Source organism: Sceloporus undulatus, chromosome 1 (genome assembly GCF_019175285.1).
Source record: "Sceloporus undulatus isolate JIND9_A2432 ecotype Alabama chromosome 1, SceUnd_v1.1, whole genome shotgun sequence".
Lineage (NCBI taxonomy): Eukaryota > Metazoa > Chordata > Lepidosauria > Squamata > Phrynosomatidae > Sceloporus > Sceloporus undulatus.
The window spans coordinates 171184271-171208344 of record NC_056522.1 but is presented as its reverse complement, the minus strand read 5'-3'; the positions used below and the strand labels follow the sequence as shown (position 1 = coordinate 171208344).

The window sequence follows — 24074 nt, the reverse complement described above, 5'->3', positions numbered from 1 at the left end:
ATTCTTAAAAGGGAGCTGAAAATAATAAATAGTAAATAACAGTAAATAATAAATAATAAATAGCTTACTCCATCTCTAACAATATAAATAACATAGTTGGTTTCAAACATCTTTCAAGCTTTCTAAGAAAATTTGACACTACTTAAGTGTTTCCTTTTGAGATTAACTGTATCCAGAGCTTCAACCATTCACCCTTTAAAATATTCCAATCCCCACCTCCCCAGAAACAAAACCTTGATTTTGCCATTTAATATAAGCGACGCTATTTTACTATGCCATTATTATACTATATTTTAGTATAATGGCACTTGAGCATCCACAGATATGCGCGTCCACAGGGGATACCAAACCCTAGGGCAGTAATGGCAAACCTTTTGGGGGCTGAGTGCCCCAGCTAAAAGTTACATTTGCTTGCTCTTCCTCCAATGTGATATATACCATCCAGAGAGGCAGCTGGAGGCAGGGAAAGGTCTGGGAGGCGCGTGCCTGTCCCACCTTCTCTCTGCTGGGTGCCGAGCCAAATGATGTTGCATGCCATCTCTGGCACGCATGTCATAGGTTCTCCATCATGGCCCTAGGGGATAGCAAGGGTCCTTGTAGTTTAGATTTTTACAGCAACTTACCTCTTCCATCAGTGGTGAATGTGATGGCACCGTGGACACTGTTGCTGAGAAGTATTATAGCACTTACATCTTACATCAGAGCCCAGTTATAGTTCATGACCCAGGGTCACTTCCCTCCACTAAGTTCAGAGACTCACAGCTCTGTCTAAACAGTAGCACTTACATCCATGATCTCTACAGTTCTGATGCCTTTCCCTGGACAGAATTGCATCTGAGGAAGTAAACTGAAGTTTACGAAAGCTCATGCTGCCAACTTCTTTCTTTCAGTTAGTCTCAAAATCTCTCTACCTGAGAAATAATTGTTCTGTTCTGTAAGGCTGCATCCACATTGCTGAAACGATCCGGTTTGACACAACTTTATCTGCCATGGTTCAATGCCAGACTTCCATAGCACTGAGCCATGGCAGTTGAAATGGTGTCAAATTGGATTATTTTGGCAGTGTGGATGCAGCTCAAAAGCAGCAACTTCAGAGCTTTCAGACAGCCCTATTTGTAATTTTTCTTCCATTCGTTAAATACACACAAAGACATGAGGAAGTTTCCTCATTTGATCTTAAAACACAGGTCTCCCTACCCCACCTAGGCTTACCTTTCATGATTCCTCTTCCACACACTGTGAACAGTAAAGGAATCCTGAAAGGATAGTAAGAAGCAGTGTGGTATGCTGGTTTTATACTCTTTCCTTTTGAAAATCTTGTAAAAATGTGAATCAGCAAGGGAGGGTATGAGAAAGAGAGGACAAAAGGGGAGAGGATATCAAATGTGTGTGGGTGTTCTGAAGGGTAACAGGAAATGGTTTTGGTTTTTAAAAGTTGCATGGCTTTAATCCAAACTTGGCCCTTGAGATGTTGTACAGAGCAGAGGGTCCCCCTCTTCCTTTGTTAAACAGGCCCAACAGAAACAAGGAAAACTAAGCATTTTTATTACTTTTTAAAAACTAAATAGAAGGGGATAAATCAGGGTTATGTAGCTTGGACTTTCAGAGCTCTGCCTGAACACTATTTCTCTCAAGGTTACTGCTCCCAAAGAGACTTCTTGCTTTTCTGGAGTTAATGTTTCTTCATAGAGCCAGTGTGGTGTAGGGGTATAAGCGTTGGACTATGGGCCCAAACAGACAGGCCAAAATAAAGCTGCTTCGGGTCACTTTGGAAGTGTGCTGTTTAAATGACACACACATCTCAAGAGGCCAGAAGCTGCACCAAAACTGCACTCCAGTCCTTTGGACTGGAGCGCAGCTTTGGCGCAGCTTTCGGCCTCTTAGGACGCATTAATCATTTAAACAGCACACTTCCAAAGTGACCTAAAGCAGCTTTATTTTGGCCTGTCTGTTCGGGCCCTATGACTCTGGAGGCCAGGGTTCAAAATTCCACTCAGCTATGGAATCCCAATGGGTGACTTTGGGCAAGTCACACTCTCTCAGCCTCAGAGGAAGGGAATGGCAAACCTCCTCTGAAAAAATCTTGAAAGAAACTCCCACTCACCTCCTGGATAGATTTGCCTTAGGGTCACCATTAGTCCAAAATGACTTGAGGGCACACAACAACGTATGCTTCTTCAGAAGACTGGTTTCTCTGGACCTTAAAGAGTCTGTGTCACAAACTAGAAGCCACCTACACGACCACTTTCTCGTTGGCACCAGCATTCTCTCTGCTTTGTCACACTCTCTCAGCCTCCGAAGAAAGCAATGGCAAGCACCCCCTCTGAACAAAGCTTGCCACAAAATCCCATGAAAGGGTCGTCTTAAGGTCACCATAAGTCGGAAACGACTTGAAGGCATACAACAAAATCCACCTCCCACCTCGTCCCCCTCCTTTTCAGCTACAGTAGGCCCTTGGTATCCACTGGGGTTTGGCTCCAACCCCCCCCCCCCCACACACACACCTGTGGATGCCGAAATCCATAGATGCTTCAGACCCATTAAATACGATGGCATAGTAAAATGGTGTCCCTTGCATAAAATGGCAAAATCAAAGTTTGCTTTTTAGAACAGATAGATAGGCCACAAATATTGACAGACGTTTGTTAACCCTTGTTCGTAGATTACATGAGAATTTCTCTTTAGCCATTAGATGTAATATTCATGGAAATACAAGATCCATCTCTACATCTAACGGTGTAAGACAAGGCTGTGTGTTAGCCATGACCCTTTTCAATTTTTATATAAACTCTGTAATTATGACTCTTTCAGCTGTACCATCACACCATCCAACCTTGTCAAACAGACCTGTGTCAGTGTTAGCTTATGCCGATGATAATGTTCTTATGTCACTTACTAGGGTAGGCCTTAGCAGACTCTTGAAAGCCCTTGTAGACTATTGTGAAAACGATTCTTTAATAATTAACTATAGTATATATATCCATCAGGGCTAGCCTGAAGAAGAAGAGCCCTCCCTCCGGTCCATCTGCCTTGGTCCAGGCCTCAGAGGGAGAGAAGAATGCTGGACCTGATTCCCTCCCCCCCTCACCATTCCCTTCTCCTTTTGTGTCGTGTCTTTTAGATTGTAAGCCTGTGGGCAGGGAACTGTCTGTTATCCCCTCTATTGTAAACCGCTCGGATTCCCAGTGATTGGGCGGTATATAAATAAAACCTATTATTATTATTATTAGTAGTAGTAGTAGTAAGACCAAAGTTATGTTTTTTCAAAAAGGCATATACGTCATAAATGGTCAGTAAATAACAACCATATTGAGCAAGTGACATTTTATAAATATTTGGGCATAGTCTTCCACGAAAGGGGATCTGCAAATCTTCACCAAAAGACTGCAATAACGAATGTCCAGAGAAGTATCAAGGCCCTTTGTTCTTTCTATTTCAATAAGGGTGGTCAATATGTTCCTGCTGCCCTTGAGGTTTTTGTTGTTAGAATCCTATCCCAACTTTTATATGGCTCACAGATCTGTTCTTTCAATAATTTTGTCCCTTTTGAGACTGTACAGACCAAATTCCTAAGGTCTATACTTGGCATACCAAACTGTGTGCCAAATGCTTTCCTTCGGCTGGAAGCTGGTTTATTATCAGTTGAGGCACGTATGTGGATCCGCAAATTCAATTTTTGGTTAAAATTACTCTTTATACCAGTTGGCTTGGCACCATTAATCTTAACAGACCTTTTTACTTCTACCTGGAAGAAATCTTTAGCCATGAAGCTGTCCTCTATTGGGCTATGATTATCATTTATATCTTCACTAGCTTACAATAAGGCAAAAATTACTATCATGCAGAGAATTAAAGATATTGACTTGCAAAGTCATAGAAGTCAATCACCACTACATTTTGTTATTGGGGAATCTGGGGAAACTGGAAAATGTGCTAGATATTTTGAATATTTGACCATCCCTAAGCAAAGAAGGGCCTTTATGTTGGGAAGATTAGATATTCTGCCATCAGCAGTTCTGGAGGGAAGGTACAATAAGGTACCCTACCGCTGTCGGTTTTGTCCCTGTGGCCTTGAGGAGACTGAGTCAATTAGTCACGTTCTTCTTAGTTGCCTCCTCTATATAGAGACCCATGCATTCTGTATAACTCCTATTGTCAAGTATTTACCCGGAAGGGAGAATAAATTTTATATTAAATATTTTTTAGCAGACCAAAATGAAGATGTAACGCAGAGTCGCTAAATTTCTTGCAGCTGTTATTACCCTTCGGAGAGGCTATTTAAAACAGATTCAGTGAACTCTGGAAGTCTAGTTATGGATGATATTGTTATTGCAGACACCATGTAATTTTCTGTATGAAATTTTATCTTATATAAACTGATTGACGAGGCTTTCCTATATGGTTATAGGATGGTCTATAGGTGTTTTTTTATACTGTTCTATTATTTTTATCAATTTCTGTTATTGATATGCAGACTATGCTAAAGAGATTCTATGGCGGGTTACAGACCGCCGAAAAAGCAGCGGCCTCAGCAGCCTTAGTAGCCGCAGCAGCCGCTGAGGCCGATCTGCCGCTTTCCAGGCCGGGGAGCGGCAAAACGCCCTTCCCACCGCCTGGAAAGGTGTTCCTTGGGGCACGGCAAGGAGGAGGAGAAAGGGGCCGCTTGGGCGCAGCCGTCTGAAGGCTGCGCCCAGTGATGCAAAGCCCGGAAGGAACTCCGAAACGGAGCTCCTTCCGGGGTCGCGGAAGGGTACCCTAGGCGCCCTGGCGCGGGCCCACAATAAGTCACAACCGCACCGCCTCGTTTGGAGCGCGCAGTCGTGACGTGATGTTTATCACACTATACTCTTAAAGTGCTCTATTCCACTTTGACTCCTATAGCTGCCTCCTGTTGCATGTGGGATTTGTGTTTTAAGGAGGGGTATTTAGAATGCTCAGGCAGAGAACTCTGCCTGGAATTCTAAATACTCTCCTTAAAACTGCCAATACCAGAATGCAACAGAGGAGAGCAGCTAGAGGAGTCAAAGTGGAATAGTACACTTTAAGAGTATAGTGTGATAAACATGTAGTGATGGTGGCACTGTGGGGAACGGCTGACGCCACTTTCTACTGCAGAGCGCGTACTAGGGTTAGTGGGGTGCGGAAGCACCGCCCCCTTCCTAACCCTAGTACGCCTCATTGCGTATTTCTGGCGGTCTGTAACCGCCTTTGAAACATTTTTAAACCTTTTAAACACCCTGCAAGTTGACACATGTTAGAGTTTCTATGACTGTATGAGTGGTTATTATTGTATTGTATTTTATCGTTGTGCTGGCTGTATGCTGTAAAAAAGATAGATAGATACATAGATAGATAGATAGACAGACAGACAGAGACAGAGATATATTCAAGCTGTGGATGCTTGAATCCATGGATATATAATCTATGGCTAAGGAGAGCTGACTGTATTAGTTTCAAATAGAGTAGACCCGTACAATGAAATGCAAACTTTACAAACCAACATATAGTTAAATTCCATTGGTACAATGGGTCTGCTTTATTTGGAAGCAATACACGGACTTAGCACTTTCTCTTTTAAAGCGATCAACCAGGCACCATCGCTTGTGGCCTTCACCATGCCAGATGTTGACAGCTCAACCTCATGCTCACAGACTGCAGCAAGTCTTGTCTCATTCAGCATGACTTACTCTGTGAACAGCCTTTCCAGTTCATGCAATTATTTAAGAGCAAACCGCAGTGGATCCCTTGAGCTTTAGGCTGCCTCTGCACTGCAGAAATAATCCAGTTTGACATAATTTTAACTGTCATGGCTCAGTGCTATGGAATTATGGGAATTTTAGTTTATTGGGGCACCAGATCAGAGCACAACAAACTAAAATTCCCAGAATTCAATAGCACTGAGCCATAGCAGTTAAAGGCAGCATCTGCACTGTAAAAATAATCCAGTTTCACATCACTTTAATTGCCTTGGCTCAATGCTATGGAATTTTGGGAATTGTAGTTTTGTGAGATATTTAACCTTCTCTGTCACAGAGCTCTGATGCCGCACCAAACTAGCATTCCCAGAATGCCATACCATTGAGCCAAGGCAGTTAAAGCGATGTCAACCTGGATTATTTCTGCAGTGCAGTTGCAGCCAAAGTGGTGTCAAACTGGATTATTGTTGCAGTGCGGATGTAGCCTTAATCCCAGAACAATGTGTGTCAGACAATAATGCTTCACAACATGCACCTCCTTTTCTCTCCCTCCAGCTAAACCAGCAAAGTTCACCCTTGGTTGCCTCCAAATCACTGAACAAGTAAAATGAAGAAGGGATGTGAAAAGGAACAAGCAAGGCGTATGCAAGACCCTTTTGTCCCCTTGGGCCAAGAACATCACCCATAACATCAGAGATACATTTACTTGCTCTTCCTCCAACGTGACAGTCTCTGCACAAGAAGATATTGTTGTTTGTTGCTATTAACTGCTCTCCCGTCAGCCCTGATTCATGGTAATCCCATAGATGAAGCATCTCCAAGAACCGTCCTCCATTTCTCTGCTCAGGTCCTGTAGGCTCAGTCCTGTGTCCTCCCTGATTGAGTCCATCCATCTGGCATGTGGTCTTCCTTTCTTTCTACTGCTTTCTATCAGTGAAGTATCCACCTGGCTGTAAGAAACTCATTTTGTCCTGCTGGGTGTGGCTAACAGCCTGCTATAAAAATAACAGAGGCGCAAGGCAGAGTTCTGGTGCTGGGAGAAAGAATAGAGTCTTCACCACTGAAGTATCTACTGCCTTCTATGTTCCTTAGCATTATTGTCATTTGTAGTGATTAATGTCTTCTCATGATGTAGCCAAAGTATGACAGCCTCAGTGTCATCATCTTGGCTTCCAGAGAGAGTTCAGGCTTGATCTGTTCAACGGCTCATTTGTTTGTCTTTTTGGCTGTCTACAGTACTCTCAGCAATTTCCTCCAGCACTACAGAGTTGATTTTCTTCTTCTCTGCTTTCTTTACTTTCCCACTTTCACATCCACACATGGTGATGGGGAATATAATGGATTGGACGATTTTAACTTTAATGCTCAGTTGTATATCTTCACTCTTTAGAATCTTATCCAGTTCTTTCATAGCTGCCCTTCCATTCCTAATTTTCTGATTTCTTGACTGTAGTCTCTGTTGTTATCAATATTTGATCTGGGGTATGGAAAATCTTTCTTTTGATTTGTTCATTATCTAGATTGAATTTATGCAGGTCCTCCATGATCATCAATGTGTTTTCTTTACATTCATAATTAAGCCTGGCTTTGCATTTTCTTCTTTAACTTTCCTTAGAAATTGTTCCAGGTTTATGACATTTTCCACTAGCAATATGGTGTCATCTGCATACCTTAAACTGATGATTTAAGAGCAAGAGGATGAATGGGCTCAGATCTGATATAAGAAATGGCAATACCCAAAACCCAGTTGCAGAACATTCAACCTTCCTGGATGTACAGGCTCCAGTCCTTGAACAAGCAAAATGCAAAGGAAGACTAGAAAGAGAAATAGGTTAACCTCATTATATTCAGATTCCATTCCATTAGCAGAGGTATGAACAAGGACAAAGGCTTCATGGTACACTATATTATTATTTTTATTATTTTGTTTTCTTATATCCTGCCTTTCTCCCAATATAGGGACTCAAGGTGGTGATATGTGCGTGTGTCTGTGTGCCTGTGTCCTTGCTACTGTACATATAACAAAAAGAATCTTCTCAGGAGAGAGTTTTGAAGCCAGGGAAACTGACATTTAGTAAGCGGATTTATTGCTTTCACACATCAACCCTCACTGGACACTGTAAAAATTTGAATCATCTTGCTCAGCCCTTTGAAAATTTAGGGCAAGAGAGAAGATTTGCATCTTCTCTGATCCTATTACATTCTATCCCACTCCCACACCTGTGTAAATAGGCTTTATGCCTGAGGCCTTAATACTACTTAGTACTCCATTGGAAGATTTGGGTTTATATGCACTCATGTGAAAATAAGAACCAGCTGGCCTTGGAGGTGGTGCCATATTTACTCCCCCATTCCTTCCTCTTTTATCTGCCTTAATGGTTGTGCAGAAGGGAACACCATTTATTTGGTGCTTGGTTGGTTGTTGTTTTAGGGGACAGCTGCTGCAAAATAGAAGAAAATCTTGCATTACTTCTGTCCCATAGAGAAAAATGTCAAAAAATCTGAGGAATGTGTCTCCCAGGCTGCATCCGCACTGCAGAAATAAATCCAGTTTGACACCGCTCAGTGCTATGGAATTCTGGGAATGGTAAGTTTTTGCAGCACCAAAGCTTTGCTCTCCTCTCAGGGGGCTCTCAGAGCTTTCTTCTGGTGCCACAACAAACTCTTTCCCAGAATTTCACAGCATTGAGTATGACTGCAGTAATAATCCAGTTTGATCCCAGTTTAATATAATCCCCTTTGACCCCACTTTAACTACCATGGCTCAGTGGTACAAAACTGTGGGATTTGTAGTTTTTGTGAGATATTTAGCCTTTCTTCATCAGAGAGCCCTGGTGCCACTGAGGTGGACAAACCCAAATATCAATGTTTGGTAATATGCAAGAGTCAATATATCTAGATGGAATAAAAGATGAGAGTGAACCAAAGTACATGCAGTTTAGAATAGAGGCTTCTGGGAGAGTGGAATGCAGAAGGGGGGCAGATGTAGAGATGTTCAAGGTGAAGCGTTCATCCAGGCACCTAAAGGGAACAAAGAGCCTTAGTAAAAGACTGCTAGAGAATGTAATTTCACTGGCAGAAGGGCCTCTGAGTGCCAACATAGCTGATAAGGGGCAATGGGGTGTAGCCAAATGTATTTTAAAGTATATTTAAATGTATTCATGTATCTGGGCTATGATTGCTGGAAATTTATATGTTTGGAGTGTAAAATGCCCAATGAGGTGATGAAGATGAGTTTTCTTTGTCTGTTTTCATATAAAGGTAGCCATTTTCTTTGGCTCCATTCCTCAGTTTTGTTGGAATTTGAATTCCACTGGGGACAGATAGCTTTGAATAAATCTGAATTCTCAACGAAATCTGGGTCCTCTGCCTTACTCTATTCTGTCAGAACCCTTTAAAACCTATCATCCACAACACCATGACAAACTACCCTTCCCAGAATCGGACAAGATAGAGTATGAATGCAGTAATAATCCAGTTTGATACTACTTTAATACAATGCTATTTGACCTCACTTTACCATGACTAAGTGCTGTGGGATTTGTAGTTTTGTGAGTTAGCCTTTCTTCATCACAGAGGTCTGGACCGGTGCCATGACAAACTACAATTCCCAGAATCCTACAGCATTATGACTGCAGTAATAATCCAGTTTGACCCCACTATAACTACCATGGGTCAATACTGTGGAATTATGGGATTTGTAGTTTTGTGAGATATTTAGCCTTTCTTCATTAGAGAACTCTGGTGTCATGACAAACTACAATTCCCAGAATCCCACAGCACTGAGTAAGCCTGCAGTAATAATCCAGTTTGACACTCAATATAATGCAGTTTGACCCCACTTTAACTACAGTGGCTCAATACTATAGAATCATAAAATAATAGAGTTGGAAGAGACCGCAAGGTCCAAGTCCAACCCCCTGCCATGCAGGAAATCCAAATCAAAGCATCCCCGACAGATGGCCATCCAGCCTCTGTTTAAAGACCTCCAAGGAGGGAGATTCCACTACACTATGGAATTGTGGGATTTGTAGTTAGAATCATAGAATGATAGAGTTGGAAGGGACCACAAGGGCCATCCAGGCCAACCCCCTGTCATGCAGGAAATCACAGTTTTGTGAGATATTTAGCCTTTCTTCATCAGAGAACTCTGGTGCCACAACAAACTACAATTCCCAGAATTCCACAGCACGGCATATGACCAGTAATAATCCAGCTTCACCCCAGTTAACTACCACAGCTCAATGCTATGGAATTCTGGGATTTGTAGTTTTCTGCAGTGCAGATGCAGGCTCGGGAAGCAAACACTTCCTGCTCTAGAAGGCAAAAAGGAGAGCGTTTCTCCCAGCCTGCGCTTGCCTCTAAATTTTGTCTCGTCCAGGCCGCCGTACCGTTCCATTTTGCGCATGCGGTTTAGCTGCCGTTGAAGCGCCTGCCCTTAACAGCCATGGCGGCCCTTTGGCGAAGGTGCTGGGCGCTTCCTGGAGGGCGATGCAGTAAGTCTAGGGAAGGGAGGAGGGCTTTTATGCCATGATTCTCAATACTTTCCCCCGTTAATGCTAAGAAGTGATTTATTGTCTGCAGAATATAATCCCTGTGCCTCTGTTGCGCTCAGCGATCAAGTAAACTGCTGTCATTATCTTGTGGTTATCCTACTAATACCCTGATGGTGCAGCGCTCCCCACACTCTGCCCTTTCTTTAAGGGCTTTTGGACTTCAGCGCCCCGAAATCCCAGGCTATTGGCCAACATGACTGAGGCTTCGGGGAGAGGAAGTCCAAATGCTCTTAAAGGGCACAGTTTGGGGATTGCTGCTCTGTAGGCTCAGTCTGTGGAGAGATCTTGCAGCCCCTTTGAGACTCAATGGAACAAAGAAGATGGCAGCATGGGCTTTCCTAGACTAAAGTCAACTTCCTGAGATTCAATCCTCACCAAATGGACCTGAGGAAGTAGACTTAAGCCTAGGAAAGCTCATGTTGCCAACTTCTCTCTTTCAATTAGTCTCACAGGGTCTTACAGTGGTCCCCTAAATGCACTCTTTAAAGGATGTTCAACTTCAGCTCCCAGAATCCCAGACTAACGTGGTTGAGGTTTCTGGGAGCTGAAGTCCCAGCTGAATGTAATCTTCTACGTTAGGCTTTTGTCATTATTGAACTATTACGATACTGTTATGTTTTTGCTATGTATTGCTATGTTATATTTATTTATTATTTTATGTTTATTGTTATTGTTTATTGCTATTGCTTTGTATTATCCCTTCTGTTGTAAGCCTCCCGGATTCCCAGTGATTGGGTGGGAGATAAATAAATCCTATTATTATTATTATTATTATTAAGTCCAAAAGCTCTTAAAGAGCACAGTCCGGGGACCACTGAGTAGAATCTAGACAAGAAAAGCTAATGAAACAATCACCTTTATTCTCTGACGGTCAAGAGCTGCAGCACATCTGTTTTGTGAATTTCAGTGTCAGACATCCAGCAGGAGCAGATCTTAACGAGAAAAGCTCCCAAACTGTGTGTGTGTGTGTGTGTGTGTGTGTGTGACCGGGGATCCTCACCACAAAGGAGGATGCCAACACAGAATGTAGGGCATCTGAAACAATGTAGGGCATGGCCAAGCAATAGCTCCAAGCACTCATATAAATGTAAAGGCGTGCATCTTGGTACTGCTCAAAATGGGGGACCTATTGGAATTCCACTTGGGCAGGAGGCTGAAATGGAGGACAGGTCCTGGGAAAGGAGGGAGACCTCTGGTCATCCTGAATGGGATTCTCAGCCTTGCTCAAAATGGAGGACCTACTGGAATTCTTCCTGGATGGAAGGATGAAATGGAGGACAGGTCTTGTGATCACTTTGTGTCAAGCTGCAGTCAGGGGCTGGTTTGGGTATGATTTTCTTCCCTTTTAGCAGTCTTCCCAGCAAATTTGGATAGAACTGGGTTGTAGAAAATAGTTGAGTCCAATATGAAAGTTGCGTGCCTTCAAGTCGTTTCCAACTTATGACAACCCTAAAACAACCCTATTACAGGGTTTTCTTGGCAAGTTTCTTCAGAGGGGATTTGCAGTTGCCATCCTCTGAGGCTGAGAGAGTGTGACTCGCCCCAGGTCACCCAGTTATTTTCCATGGTTGAGCTGAGATTCGAACCCTGGTCTCCAGAGTCGTCCTATGCTCAAAGCACTATGCCACACTGTCTCTCAGTATAAAAACAACAGTGTAAAGTTACAGTATTAAAAATACAGTACAAAAATCACAAGAGGCTTATTGTTAAAATATAGGTTGATATTAATTCAAGGTTTTCTTTTCAAGGGTGCTTCTCTCTTTCATTTGAACGCCTCAGCTCTAAAGATGAAGAACCAACAAGATTTAAGCCACCTCCAAAACCAGTCATTGTGGATGAGTCAAAACTTCATTCAACAGAAAGACAGTAAAACAGTTTTAATTTCATATTTAGTTATGCCACATTTCTTTAATGTAAGGAAATAATTCATCATTTTTACAAAGCTATTTTTGTGTTTGACAGGTTCCTTAGTCCTGAATTCATCCCGCCTCGGCAGAGAACAAATCCTTTAAAATTCTACATTGAAAGGAGAGATATGGTCCAGAGAAGAAAAGTAATGAATATTCCAGAATTCTATGTTGGTCAGTAACATGTCACACAATATAGTATTGGGTGGTTGTGGTTGTTATGTGCCTCCAATTTTCGACTTATGGAGACCCTAAGAGGAACCTGTAGTGGGGATTTCTTAGTAGTTTTTTTTTTCAGAGGAGGTTTGTCATTGTCATCCTCTGAAGCTGAGAGGATGTGACTTGTGGCAGGCTTGCCCATCGTCACTCAGTGGATTTCCAGAATTGAACAAGGATTTGAACACTAGTTTGAAGTTATAATCCAGTGCTCAAACCACTACACCACATTGGCTACATACATCACAAAAATAATGGTGAATTTGATCATCGTGTCCATGTAACTTGAATAAGGGTTATTCCCAAATATCTTTAAACAAATGTTGAGTCTATTGTATTTCAGACTTGCCTATTTTTAGTATATATTGATATAACATTTGCCAATTATAAAGTGGAAAGTTACTTTTTAAAGTCCTGTAGAGTTATATTAATTCAGGCTAATCAACTGCTTTACCAAACTGGATGTAATTCCAGAACAGGTTCTTTATTTTCCAGTATGTTCATATCAAAAACACATGCACAGCTTCAACAGTGTTTCACTACTCTGGCTAAAGTTATTTTAATTTTAGAATACAGTACGTAGTCTGCCTTCTGCAGTGGTATTCAAGTCAGATTGAATATCATTATTTATTTGTCATTTATTTGTACATACACATTGTAATTTTATGTATTTGTTAAGATATCAGTGAAAACAAAGACATAAAATGTTGACAGAATGTAAAGTAGTGAACACTAGTTGGAAAGGGCCCCAAAGGGCCATCTAGTTTGATCCACTGATACTGTTGGGATCCACCACTGAAGTACCCGAGAGGGGGACATCCAACCAGTGTTTAAAATACTTTTAAGCAGAAAAGTCCACCACCTTGTGAAGGAGTCTGTTCCACTGCTGAACATCTCTTACAGTCAGAAAGTTCTTTCTGGTGCTTAATTGAAATCTCTTTGAATCCACTGGTATTATGTTCTCAAACAACAGAAGACATGCTCTTACCTTTTTTTTATCGGTGTTGGACTGGTTTAAAGACTCATGCCAAAGTAGAATATTGCAGATCACAGGTTAAGATTAATTATTGAATCCAATGAGTAAATTGATGCAATTCTAAATTTAGACTGCATTTCCATACATGCTTAACTAGAAGTAACTTTAGTAATCTGAAGTGAACATGATTCATAATCTCTGTGATCTGATGACAAATCAGAAGCAGGGTAAACAATGATCAAAGCATGAGCTCAGATTACTTTCTCATGTTTTACTTCAATAACAAGAATTGATATTAACCTTGCTGAGGGTATTCTTATTATAATTTTCTAGATGTTAAACAGTTTATTTATTTGCAGGAAGCATACTTGCTGTAACTGCGGCAGATCCCCATGCCAATGGAAAGACTAGCACTTTTGTAGGACTTTGTATTCAACGATCAGGAAAAGGACTTGGTGGAACTTTTATACTTCGAAATGTAATAGAAGGACAAGGTAGGTACATGTTGTCTGGATACATGGCTGTTTATGGACAGGGGGAAGCACTAGAAATAAGCACTGACTCAAACTGCTCTTCAGGTAAATTATGTAGCTACGATGAAAATACATTTCAGATCAGTACAGGCCAATCAGGTTCATACAAATAAGCTCAATGTTGTGACGGAGTGATTTCGCTGACACAAAGTTGATGAACAAACACTGATCTGGATATTTAAATTTTTGGATAAAAAACTAAATTGTTACAGCGAGTCTGTGGAAAGCTGAATCTGTTACTTGACATGCAGGCAACTTTTTTTACATACAGTAAGTTACTTATTTGTTTATTCAGCCTTCCTGCAAAATGTTGTATAGCTCCAGATTTGTATGTTCTTTCTCCAGCCAAAGTTGGCCTGTAACAGCTGTTGCTCTGAATCCACTTAACTTCATTCTCTGGGACAGGTAGAATAATTACTAAAAAAATACACCCAACTTTCTATTTAAGGTATTGAAATCTGCTATGAACTATACAACCCTTTAATACAAGAAATCAAGGTTCTGAAATTGGAGAAAAGATTGGACGATAATCTGATGTATTTACGAGATGCCCTTCCAGAGTACAGCACTGTTGATGTTAACATGAAGCCTGTATCAATTCCAGTTAACGAAGAAGTTCCTGTTAACAAGGTAACAGCAAGGGATAGCCAAGACATGTGCCTGGTAGCTAGCTAGATACTCTTGCATTGTAAAGCTGCTGCATAGTATACCTACGTGCTTTGGGACTACAGTAGGTTAAAATCTAACCTGTCCAAAGTCAGTATCTCCCATTGTGGATGGCTAGTACTCATGGCAGAAGTCAAAAACGTTTTTAATTATTCGTAACAATAATCAGAACCTTTTCCAATAATTAAGCAGACTACAAACTTTCTAAGGATTCCCTCTCAAATATAACCACTTGAGCATTCCTTGGTTTGAGATCAAAAACTAAGTAGTATCTGTAGGAAGTTCTTTAGTAAGCTCTTTTTGGCTATTGCCTTTGCTATATTTGTTCTGTGCTCTCATGTCATTTCTGACTTATGGTGACCCTAAGGGGAATCTATCATGGGGATTTCTTGGCAAGTTTCTTCAGAAGGAGGTTGCCATTGTCATCTTCTGAGGCTGAGAGAGTGTGACTTGGCCAAGGTCACCCAGTAGGTTTACATGGCGGAACTCAGTTTTGAACCTGGTCTCCAGAATCATAGTCCAACACTCCAACCACTACACCATACTGGCCCACCTTTGCTACATTACTATCTCTGAGTTTTAATTCTGTTTTAATCAAAATTGGGGGTTTAAATACAGTGGAACATCTATATGATAAACCATAACAGAAGAAAGTACATATTAATATCTGTGCTCTATCTTAAAGAGCAATGGTGTCACCAGGGGGGGGGGTGCAGGCTGCACCAGGTAACACTCTAAGTTGAGGTGACACCACTGCTGCTCAAACATCTGCCTTTGGGAAGAAATTGGCTGTGGTGTTCTCCTGTATCCCTTTAAAATGCTGAAGAGATGGAGTGAATCTCAGTGAAGGAGAAAGGAGGGGTCCCAAGTTTTAAATTTAAAAAAAAAAACTTTAAAAACATCACATGAAACTATGTATATGTAAATGTACAGTGTGCCCTTCCCTTACATGGGGGATCCATTCCGGATCCCCAAGTAAGGGAAAAACATACATGCTGGAGCCCCATTAGAAGTAATGGCACTTGTGCCCACAGCGCAGGGCGTGCGGCACAGGTGTGTGCCCCATTACTTCTTCCGGGCGCGCTGAGGCTTCTTCCAGCACAGGCTTCCAGTATATGCTGGAAGCTGCGTATGGTGCGCCCGCATATAACGTGGTATATGATACTGTAATTTAAAGGTATAATCTTAGTTTTGCTAGTTGTTTATGTTACAACTATTGCTTGATAGTGGGAGTCTCCTCCCTTGGATGTTTTTAAACAGAGGCTGGATGGCCATCTGTCGAGGGTGCTTTGATTGTGTCTTCCTGCATGGCAGGGGGTTGGACTGGATGGCCCTTGTGGTCTCTTCCAACTCTCTGTTTACATTCAATAATCTACAGGAATTACAACTAATGAGTAACCTTAGTACAATCAACATTACTAAGGATTCTGTGTGGTGTGGTATCGGAGAAGGTCAATGGTGGGGGGGTGACACCATAAGTTACCATACTGGGTGATGCCAAACCTAGAGACGCCACTGATGAAGAGGAAGAATTATCCCTAAAACATAGTTCCAAATCATTCATATTACCAGTGCTAAACATTTTCTGAATAATAAATCCATAAGTAGTCCCAACATGTGAAGAACACCCAGTGGCAGTTTCAGTGAATGGTTGGGATAAAGAGTATTATGAGTATGTACAATCTACATAAATAAAAGAGACTAATTGAAACAGCAAATATATGATCTAACATGTTTACTTTTAATTACACTAGATGAAGGTCAAAATGAAACCAAGACCCTGGTCAAAACGATGGGAGCATCCAAAGTTCAATATCCAAGGCATCAGTTTTGACTTATATCTTAATGAAAAAGCCAAAGAAAGAGTAGAAAAATGGAAAATGCCTTGGAGGGAATTTGATTTCATGAAAGAGTATGATACATCAAAAATTGAAAAGGAAATCTGGAAAGAAGTGAATGAAGATTTGGAAAGGAAGGTATAAAAATAATAGAAGAAAGACTAGCATAATTCATTTTATTGTTTTTTCATTTATTATCTCTTGAAAATTGTCCGTGTATATGAAGCATACTGAAACATTTGTGCTAAAATGTAAGCCACACCTATTGACTTCAAACAATGACTGCTTATTTATATTATTTTTGTGAGTTCATTTTGTGTTTGTTAGCTGACTTATCAAATGTATATAGGACCAACCTTGGACCTGAAGCTAATGCAAAAGCCCACTTATATCTATTATTGTAAGGGTAGCGGAAAACAGAAGTAGTGTTAGATTTTGAATTCTGATCTATCTATGGAACATGTATGCAATAGCAAAAGAAATATTTCAAAAAGTTTCAGACTTAAACTTTGGTAATACCTGACTGCTATCTGGATTTGCAAGGAACTGAGGTCCAAAAATCTGGAAATATACCTTTTCTATACCTCTTTAGCTGCTTTGAACAGATAAGCCTTTGACAAAAATATTAAAGTCCAAAATTTTAAAAGGTTAATATGGACCAACGCTACCCAAAGGCCTAAAAGTAATATTTTGTGCTCAGATACAGCAAAACATTTTAGATTGTAAAAGTAAGAGTCAGATTTACTACCTAGTGGAAAATTTGACAGAGGTTGCTATGAATTTCAAAGTGACAATTCTACTAGGGTATGCCTCCATCATTTCCTGCGTTAAGTTCAACTTTTGCTGTTGCATACAAATTTAATATCTAATATTGGCAAGACCAGTAAAATGACTTACAGGAATAAGAAAGGTATTCATGTAATCTCCCCATGGATGTTTGTGCATATCAAGCTTAAATGTTTATCTCTGCCTTTCTACCAATACCTGATCCAAACGTTTTGTCCCCAAATACCCCTAAGGAATCATGGGTGACCATTTCCCCATGTGTGTGCATATGATTTAAGCCCAACATAGACACTTTTTCCCAACAAGAATTGGCCCAATTTTTAATCCCCCGGGGGTAAAGTTGATGCCCACATCTCCAGGTGCCAAAATACAGGGGTGCTGGGGACACAAAAATGGCCTTAGAGACATACTTTCCCCCATCTTTATCCAAAGAGAATGGTGACTTGCATTTTCACTCTATGCAATTCAGCTATGTCTGACTCCTAGCTCTTTCCCGATAGAGGACTAAGGTATGCAAGTGGGTTGATTTTGGCTGCGTCTGCAACAAACCACTACAAGCATTTTATTGGTCACTCTGGATCTAGAAAACCCAGTTCTCCTTACTGTTCCCAGTTCTCACTACTACCTCATTCCCAAGATGAATGTAGGCAAGTGAGAAGGCTAGACGCTGCCTCTTCTTGGCCACTAAGACGGGGCAAACTGAGAACTTTAGGAAGCAAGGCTGATGCCTTGTCTCTCATCACTTCCCTGCCCTGTTGCTTTGGGAGGTTTCTAAAGGTCACCCTTTTGGGGTTGCTGGGTCTTGCGACTACCAAGAATCTCTAGTCTATAAGTGGAAGCCATCACTGCCTCTGCTTGGGTGGCACTGCAGGAGGCCCCACAATGTGACGCCTGAGGGGAGAGAAGAGGCCTCTTCCCTTTGCAGGCTCCTAGTCTTTTTGCTTCTGGGAATTAGGCCCAAGCCACTCTGTGTCCCATCCTCCACAGGGTGAAAACACTGGTGGCACCTTGGACTCTTTCGTCAGCAGATGTCATATTAACTGCAAAGGAGGACAAGGCACTGCAAAACGTAGGACATTCAAAACAAAATGAAGGGCATGACCAAATCAAAGCTCAAAACACTCATAAAAATGTAAACCAGTGCTTCAGAGTCATGCTCAAAATGGAGGGCATTTTGGAATTCCTACTGGACAGAAGGCTGAAATGGAGGGCAGGTCCGGGAAAACAATGGGGTGACCTTTAGAAACCTCCCAAAACAAGAGGAGGATCTCTGGTCACCCTGAATGGGCTTCTCAGTCCTGCTTGAAATGGGAAGACCGCTTCAAATTCCTCCTGGGCAGGAGGCTGAAATGGAGGACAGGTCTTGGAAAAGGAGGAGGACTTGTAGTCACTCTGTGTCAGGCTGCTGTCAGGGGCAAATTTGGGCATAATTCTCTTGCCTCCTAGCAGTCTTACCACCAAATTTACATAGAGCTGGGTTGTAGAGAATAGCTGGGTCTAATATAAAAATTACAGGAGGCTTATGACTAAAATATAGCTAATACAAACAAAAATCCATCAGTGATACCTTTATTGGCCAACCGAAATGCACAATATACATGCGAATTCAGGAACCATGAAGAGTAGCCTGTGGGCTGGGACTTCAACCAAGGTAAAACAATTTTTCTTCTTAAATTTGGACTGAATTTGCACGTTTTCTACACCATCCAAATGTTCCTGATGCAAATACATGGAGGAATCCATTGTCCTCCGCCTACAAAGAGGCCTGTGACCTCACTGGAATGGATAGAACCGTAGAGTTGGAATAAACCACAAAGCCATCTAGTCCAACCCCCTGCCATACTGGAGACATACTGGATTGCAAAACAAGGGTCCCTCTTGAGATACAAATGTACTTTAAATTTCCTGGACTTTGAAAATCTCCCTATTGCCACATGGCCAGGAGGAGGAGCCTGCCTGCACAAAATATGTCCTCCCCAGTATACCATCTTTACTAAAGACTGAAACAACATGCAGGCATCTGACTAACATCTCCAATTGTTTTGTTTTTTCGCCTCTCCTGTTTGGTTTTAACATTTTGCCTGATGAAGAAGCCCATGGAGCTTTGAAAGCTTGCAACAAGTATATTGTGCATTTTGGTTGCTCAATAGAGGTATAATTGATGGATTTCTGTTTGCATTTGCTAAATGGCCAACATGAAGTAATAGTGCCACTCTATTCTGCTCTGGTCAGGCCCCACCTGGAATATTGTGTCCAGTTCTGGGCACCACAATTCAAAAAGGGCATTGAGAAACTGGAGCGTGTCCAAAGGAGAGTGACTAAAATGGTGAAAGGTCTGGAAACCTTGCCCTATGAGGAACGACTCAGGGAGCTGGGGATGTTTAGCCTGGAGAAGAGAAGGTGAAGAGGTGATATGATAGCCTTGTTTAAATATTGAAGGGATGTCATACTGAGGAGGGAGCAAGCTTGTTTTCTGATGCACCAGAGAACAGGACCCCGAACAATGGATGCAAGCTGCAGGAAAAGAGATTCCACCTCAACATTAGGAAGAGCTTCCTGAGAGTAAGGGCTGTCTGACAGTGGAACAGACTCCTTCCTGGGAGTGTAGTGGAGTCTCCTTCCTTGGAGGTCTTTAAGCAGAGGCTGGATGGCCATCTGTCACAGGGAGTGCTTTGACTGAGAGTTCCTGCAGGGCAGAAGGGGGGCTGGACTGGAGGGGCCTTCTTGGGGTCTCAACTATGATTCTACAGCTGTTTAACTAGGCGTGTTTTCCCACTGCCCTCACTCCTATCGCTCTCAGTTTAGCGGGGGGGCCCCAGTCGAGGGGGGGCTTATAGTGGAGGAGGAAGGAGGACAAGGCAGGCCCTGGAGCCCTCTGCTTCTCCTCACATCAGCCGCCATCTTGTGGCTTTGACGCAGCCGCCCTGATCATGGAGGAGGAGGAGGGGCAGTGACTCGGAAGGGGAAGGGGAGGAGTAGGCCTGCGCCTCCCTCTCGAAAGAGGGCCTTCGGGAGGAGGAGGAGGAGGAAGGTGGCTGCCAGGCTGCGCAACAGGTAGGCGCAGGTGCGGGGGAGGCATTCCATAGCCCCTTGAGCCGGGGCAGTTAAAGCGGTGCCAAGACGGGTTTATTTCTCCAGTGTGTTTGGGACCTTAGTCATAGTTGCGGGGCACTTGTTGGAATCAGGAGGGAGGGAGAGACGCCTGCTTCCCTAGTTTTGAGAAGCAGCAGCAGCAGCAGCAACCCCACTAAGGCGGCCTTTCCAGAGAGTTTGGGGGCTTTTGGAGAGCCATCTGCCCCTGGGCTGGGAGGAGGGGGTCTGTGGGGAGGCAGGGCTGAGGATTGGAGGCCGCCATTTGGGCGTCTAATCGGCTCAGAGCCTGGCACCTGTCAAGCTGGGAACCAGAGGCCTCCTCCTTCCTTCCTTCCTTTATGGCAGCAGGCTTCAGAGGTAGGGCCGCGTTAGTCTGCGGAATCATCTGCAGAGAGATCTTGTGGCCCCTTTGAGACTCACTGGAAGAAAGAAGTTGGCAGCAGGAGCTTTCCTAGACTACCATCCACTTCCCCAGATGCATTTGGTTGAGTGGAAACCAGGGACGGACATATATATATGCCATTGGTATGTGAGAATATCAGTTCAAATTCAAAATCCTTTATACCCTTTGCTACTTCATTTCCATACACAAAGGATTTTGAATTTGAGTTGACATTCTCACATACCAATGGCATATATATGTCTGTCCCTGGTTTCCGCTCCGCTCCAGCAAATGCATCTGAGGAAGGAGACTGAAGTTTAGGAAAGCTCACGCTGCCAATTTCTTTCATTTGGTTAATCTCAGAGGGGCTACAAGATGCGTTGTTCCTCTGCTGGTGCCTTCAGTTGTCCTTGTTTCCTCCTGCTTGTAAAACTGACCAAACTCTGGATGAGCACCTCAGTTGTCAAATTATCCAGCAACACCAGAAACCCACCAAACAGTGATGTGTATTTTGGTTGACCCATTAAAGAGATCACTGTTTGATGAAGTTTTGATGTTATTGTACTTTCTACCCCTGAATTTTGTCAAATTACGTTTGTGCCATTTTGGTGCTGATTACTTAATTTCTGTATCCGCTTTCTGGTTTGCATTTGCTGATAGTCAAAATAGATACTGTAGTCATCCATAGGGTCCCCATGCATGAGTCAGGCACAATTTCAAGGTGGTTAACAACAACAAATGTGTCTTTAATAACTAAAAGAACAGTTTTAGGGACATATATATTTAATGTGCTTACACTTTTGAAAAAAATATAGGCATTTGTCTCAAATGTGTACCATTCTTAAATTGTGAGGTATGCATGCAATTGGCCCTCCACATTTGCGGCTTTTGCTGATTCGATTATTTGCAGATTTGATCTAGGAATCTTAAGTCCTCCAGTGCAACTCTGCCAGAAGTTGACCATAGAGTTGTGCTGGAGAACGTAGACGTTCATAGAGAAAACACTTCTCTAGGCATTTGTAGGTCCTCCAGCATGACACTCTGGTCAGATTCGGGCAGATGTTGGCCATAGAGTTGCATTGGAGGACCTGGAGATTTCTAGAAAGATGTTCTCTCAGGTAAAAAAAAAACGTGCTTTTTTATTTGTAGTTTTCCCCACATTCATGGGGCTCCTTCACCCCTAACCCCAGCAAATGTGGAAGCACAACTGTATTTGTATTTTTGAAGCTTGTGAATTTGCAATCTTTATTGTGGTCTCATTTGTAACTTCTTGCAAGCCAAAGACTGTAGTCATTTGTATGTAGGTTACTTTTTAAAATACAATAAAATGCATCAAATTACTTTATGAAGTTTTCCATGTACATTTCCGTGCACATTTCATTTCCTTCAAGAAGAAGGAGGGGAGACCCCACAGATCCTAAACATTGCCACATGTTTCTGTGGGAACTCTTGTTCTTTTCTTAGTACATGGCTGATTAAGACTTTGGCAAACAAAGGGAAGCTTGTGCAGTAATCTGAAACTTGTAACAGTAATCTCAAAGAAGTATAGAAAGTTAATTTTTGAAAAATGAAAGGCAAGTGCATTACAGTAAGCATGTCATGTTACCCACATAAGGTGGATACGTAAGGTCTTTTACAGTGGAGTCCTGTACATGTTTATTCAGAAATCATTTCTGATGTACTCAGTGAGCCATCTTATTTTATACATGTTTTCAGAGATGTAAACTAAAGATTGAAGCCTTAGTGTATTTTCTGAATAAATAGGGATTGACTGAGCTGAGAAGTTGAACAACCTTTGTTGTGGAAGCTCACTCGTAGGATGGTGTTTTACATATAGGCTAGATTTTACAATGGAAGACCACTCACCTTTTTTTAAACTTCAGCTTGTAAAGACTGCTTTTTTATCATTTCAAGCTAGTTCACAAATTATTGCTCTTTGTACGGAAGAATACTTTTGCATCATACTAAACATCCTAGAAGAACCATAGAATGGAAAGGGGCTTATAGATTATCAAGTCCAACACAACTGCTCCGTCTAGGAAATTAAAAGTTTCTGTTTGGCAAATAGTATTCCTCTACTAACTAATTGTGTTATTGCCAATTCACATGGTAAAAACACACATTATCGCAGAATGTATTGTATGACTTCATAAGTATAACACTCATCTGGTTGGATGTCTCCCATGATTGGAATATAACAATTGAAAGGTATCTGTGTAAAAAGGATAGATGGGGAAGAGAAAGGAGGGGAGTAGCATTATATGTCAAAGACAAATTCACTTGTACAGAAATCCACATGAGTGATCAGAATGGACCACTCTGCATTTGGGTAAAGATAAATTGAAAAAGAAAAAGCAACACCAGTGTGATAGGATTTTACTATTGATCACTAAACCAAAATGAGGTGGCAGGTGATGCTTTTCAGAGACAAATCTCAGAAATTTCAAAGATGCAAGAACTGGTAGTTATGAAGGACTCCAGTTATCCTGATATCTGGTGAGAGACTAGTTCTGCTAAGCATAAGCTCTCCAACAAATTCCTGATGTGTTGTGCAGAATATTTCCTCTTTCAAAAGATAGAGGAAAGAATGATGGGACTGGCAATTCCAGACCTGATCCTAATCAATAGGGAACAGTTGATCACTGGTATCAAACTGGTCAGTACTTTTGGGTGGTGGGGGAAATGACCATGTAATGCTAGAATTCATGATTGTGGGACAAGTGAAGAAACATATACTGTACAGTAGTTGAAAACAGACCTTGGGTTTCAGGAAAAGTGGTTTTATCAGGCTCAGGGAAATAGTAGTTGAAATCCCATAGATGGAAATTCTAAAGCAGGGGTTCCCAACCTGGGGGTCACGACTCCTTCGGGGGTCAGTCGACCCTTTCTCGGGGCTTGCCAGGTTGGGACTCACCCCTTCTTCTCCTCCAAGTGGCCAGGCCTCCTCTGGCCTGCCGCCTCCTCCTCCTCCTCCTCCACGTGGCTGCCACTGCCATCAGCAGGGCTGGGGCTGCTGCTTCCTCCTCCTTCACACGGCTGCCGCTGCTGCATGGGGCTGGAACTGCCTCCTCCCCCTCTCCTCCCCCATGTGGCCACCACCACTGCTATTGCGGTGGCGCAGGCCAGAGGAGGCCTGGCTGGTGCTGGAGGAGGAGGAGGAGGAGCTTCAAGTGGTGTTTGCGGCTGGAAGTCCCACTCCTTCTCCCAGCTGGCGGCCTCCCTGATTGGTTGGGAGGCCAGGAAGGGGCGGGACCTCCGGCCACAAAGGTCGCTGGAACTTGTAGGCGGCCAGAAGTCCTGCCCCTTTCTGCCCTCCCAATCAATCAGGAGGCCGCTGGGCGAGACTTCCAGCCAGAAGGGGGTCACGGCCCAACAAAGGTTGGGAACCGCTGTGCTAAAGGGGAAAAACAAGCAGCAAGAGTGGT

General features: G+C 42.4%; 1 protein-coding gene across 1 annotated transcript; it reads left to right on the top strand.

Moving 5' to 3' along the window:
* Positions 1–10077: 10077 nt before the first annotated feature.
* MRPL19 (mitochondrial ribosomal protein L19) lies at positions 10078–16686 on the top strand. The gene is made up of 6 exons (XM_042446949.1): positions 10078–10192; positions 12001–12118; positions 12215–12333; positions 13711–13845; positions 14333–14514; positions 16305–16686. Exons 1-6 carry the CDS (start codon positions 10144–10146, stop codon positions 16530–16532), a joined length of 831 nt encoding a protein of 276 aa, XP_042302883.1. The 5' UTR covers positions 10078–10143; the 3' UTR covers positions 16533–16686.
* Positions 16687–24074: the final 7388 nt, after the last annotated feature.

Excerpts from the sequence above, each read along its gene's own strand:
- MRPL19 (XM_042446949.1), top strand. The coding sequence starts at position 10,144 with ATGGCGGCCCTTTGGCGAAGGTGCTGGGCGCTTCCTGGAGGGCGATGC. Across the intron at positions 12,334-13,710 it reads TATTCCAGAATTCTATGTTG|GAAGCATACTTGCTGTAACT; the intron begins GTCAGTAACATG and ends ATTTATTTGCAG. Across the intron at positions 13,846-14,332 it reads AAATGTAATAGAAGGACAAG|GTATTGAAATCTGCTATGAA; the intron begins GTAGGTACATGT and ends TTTCTATTTAAG.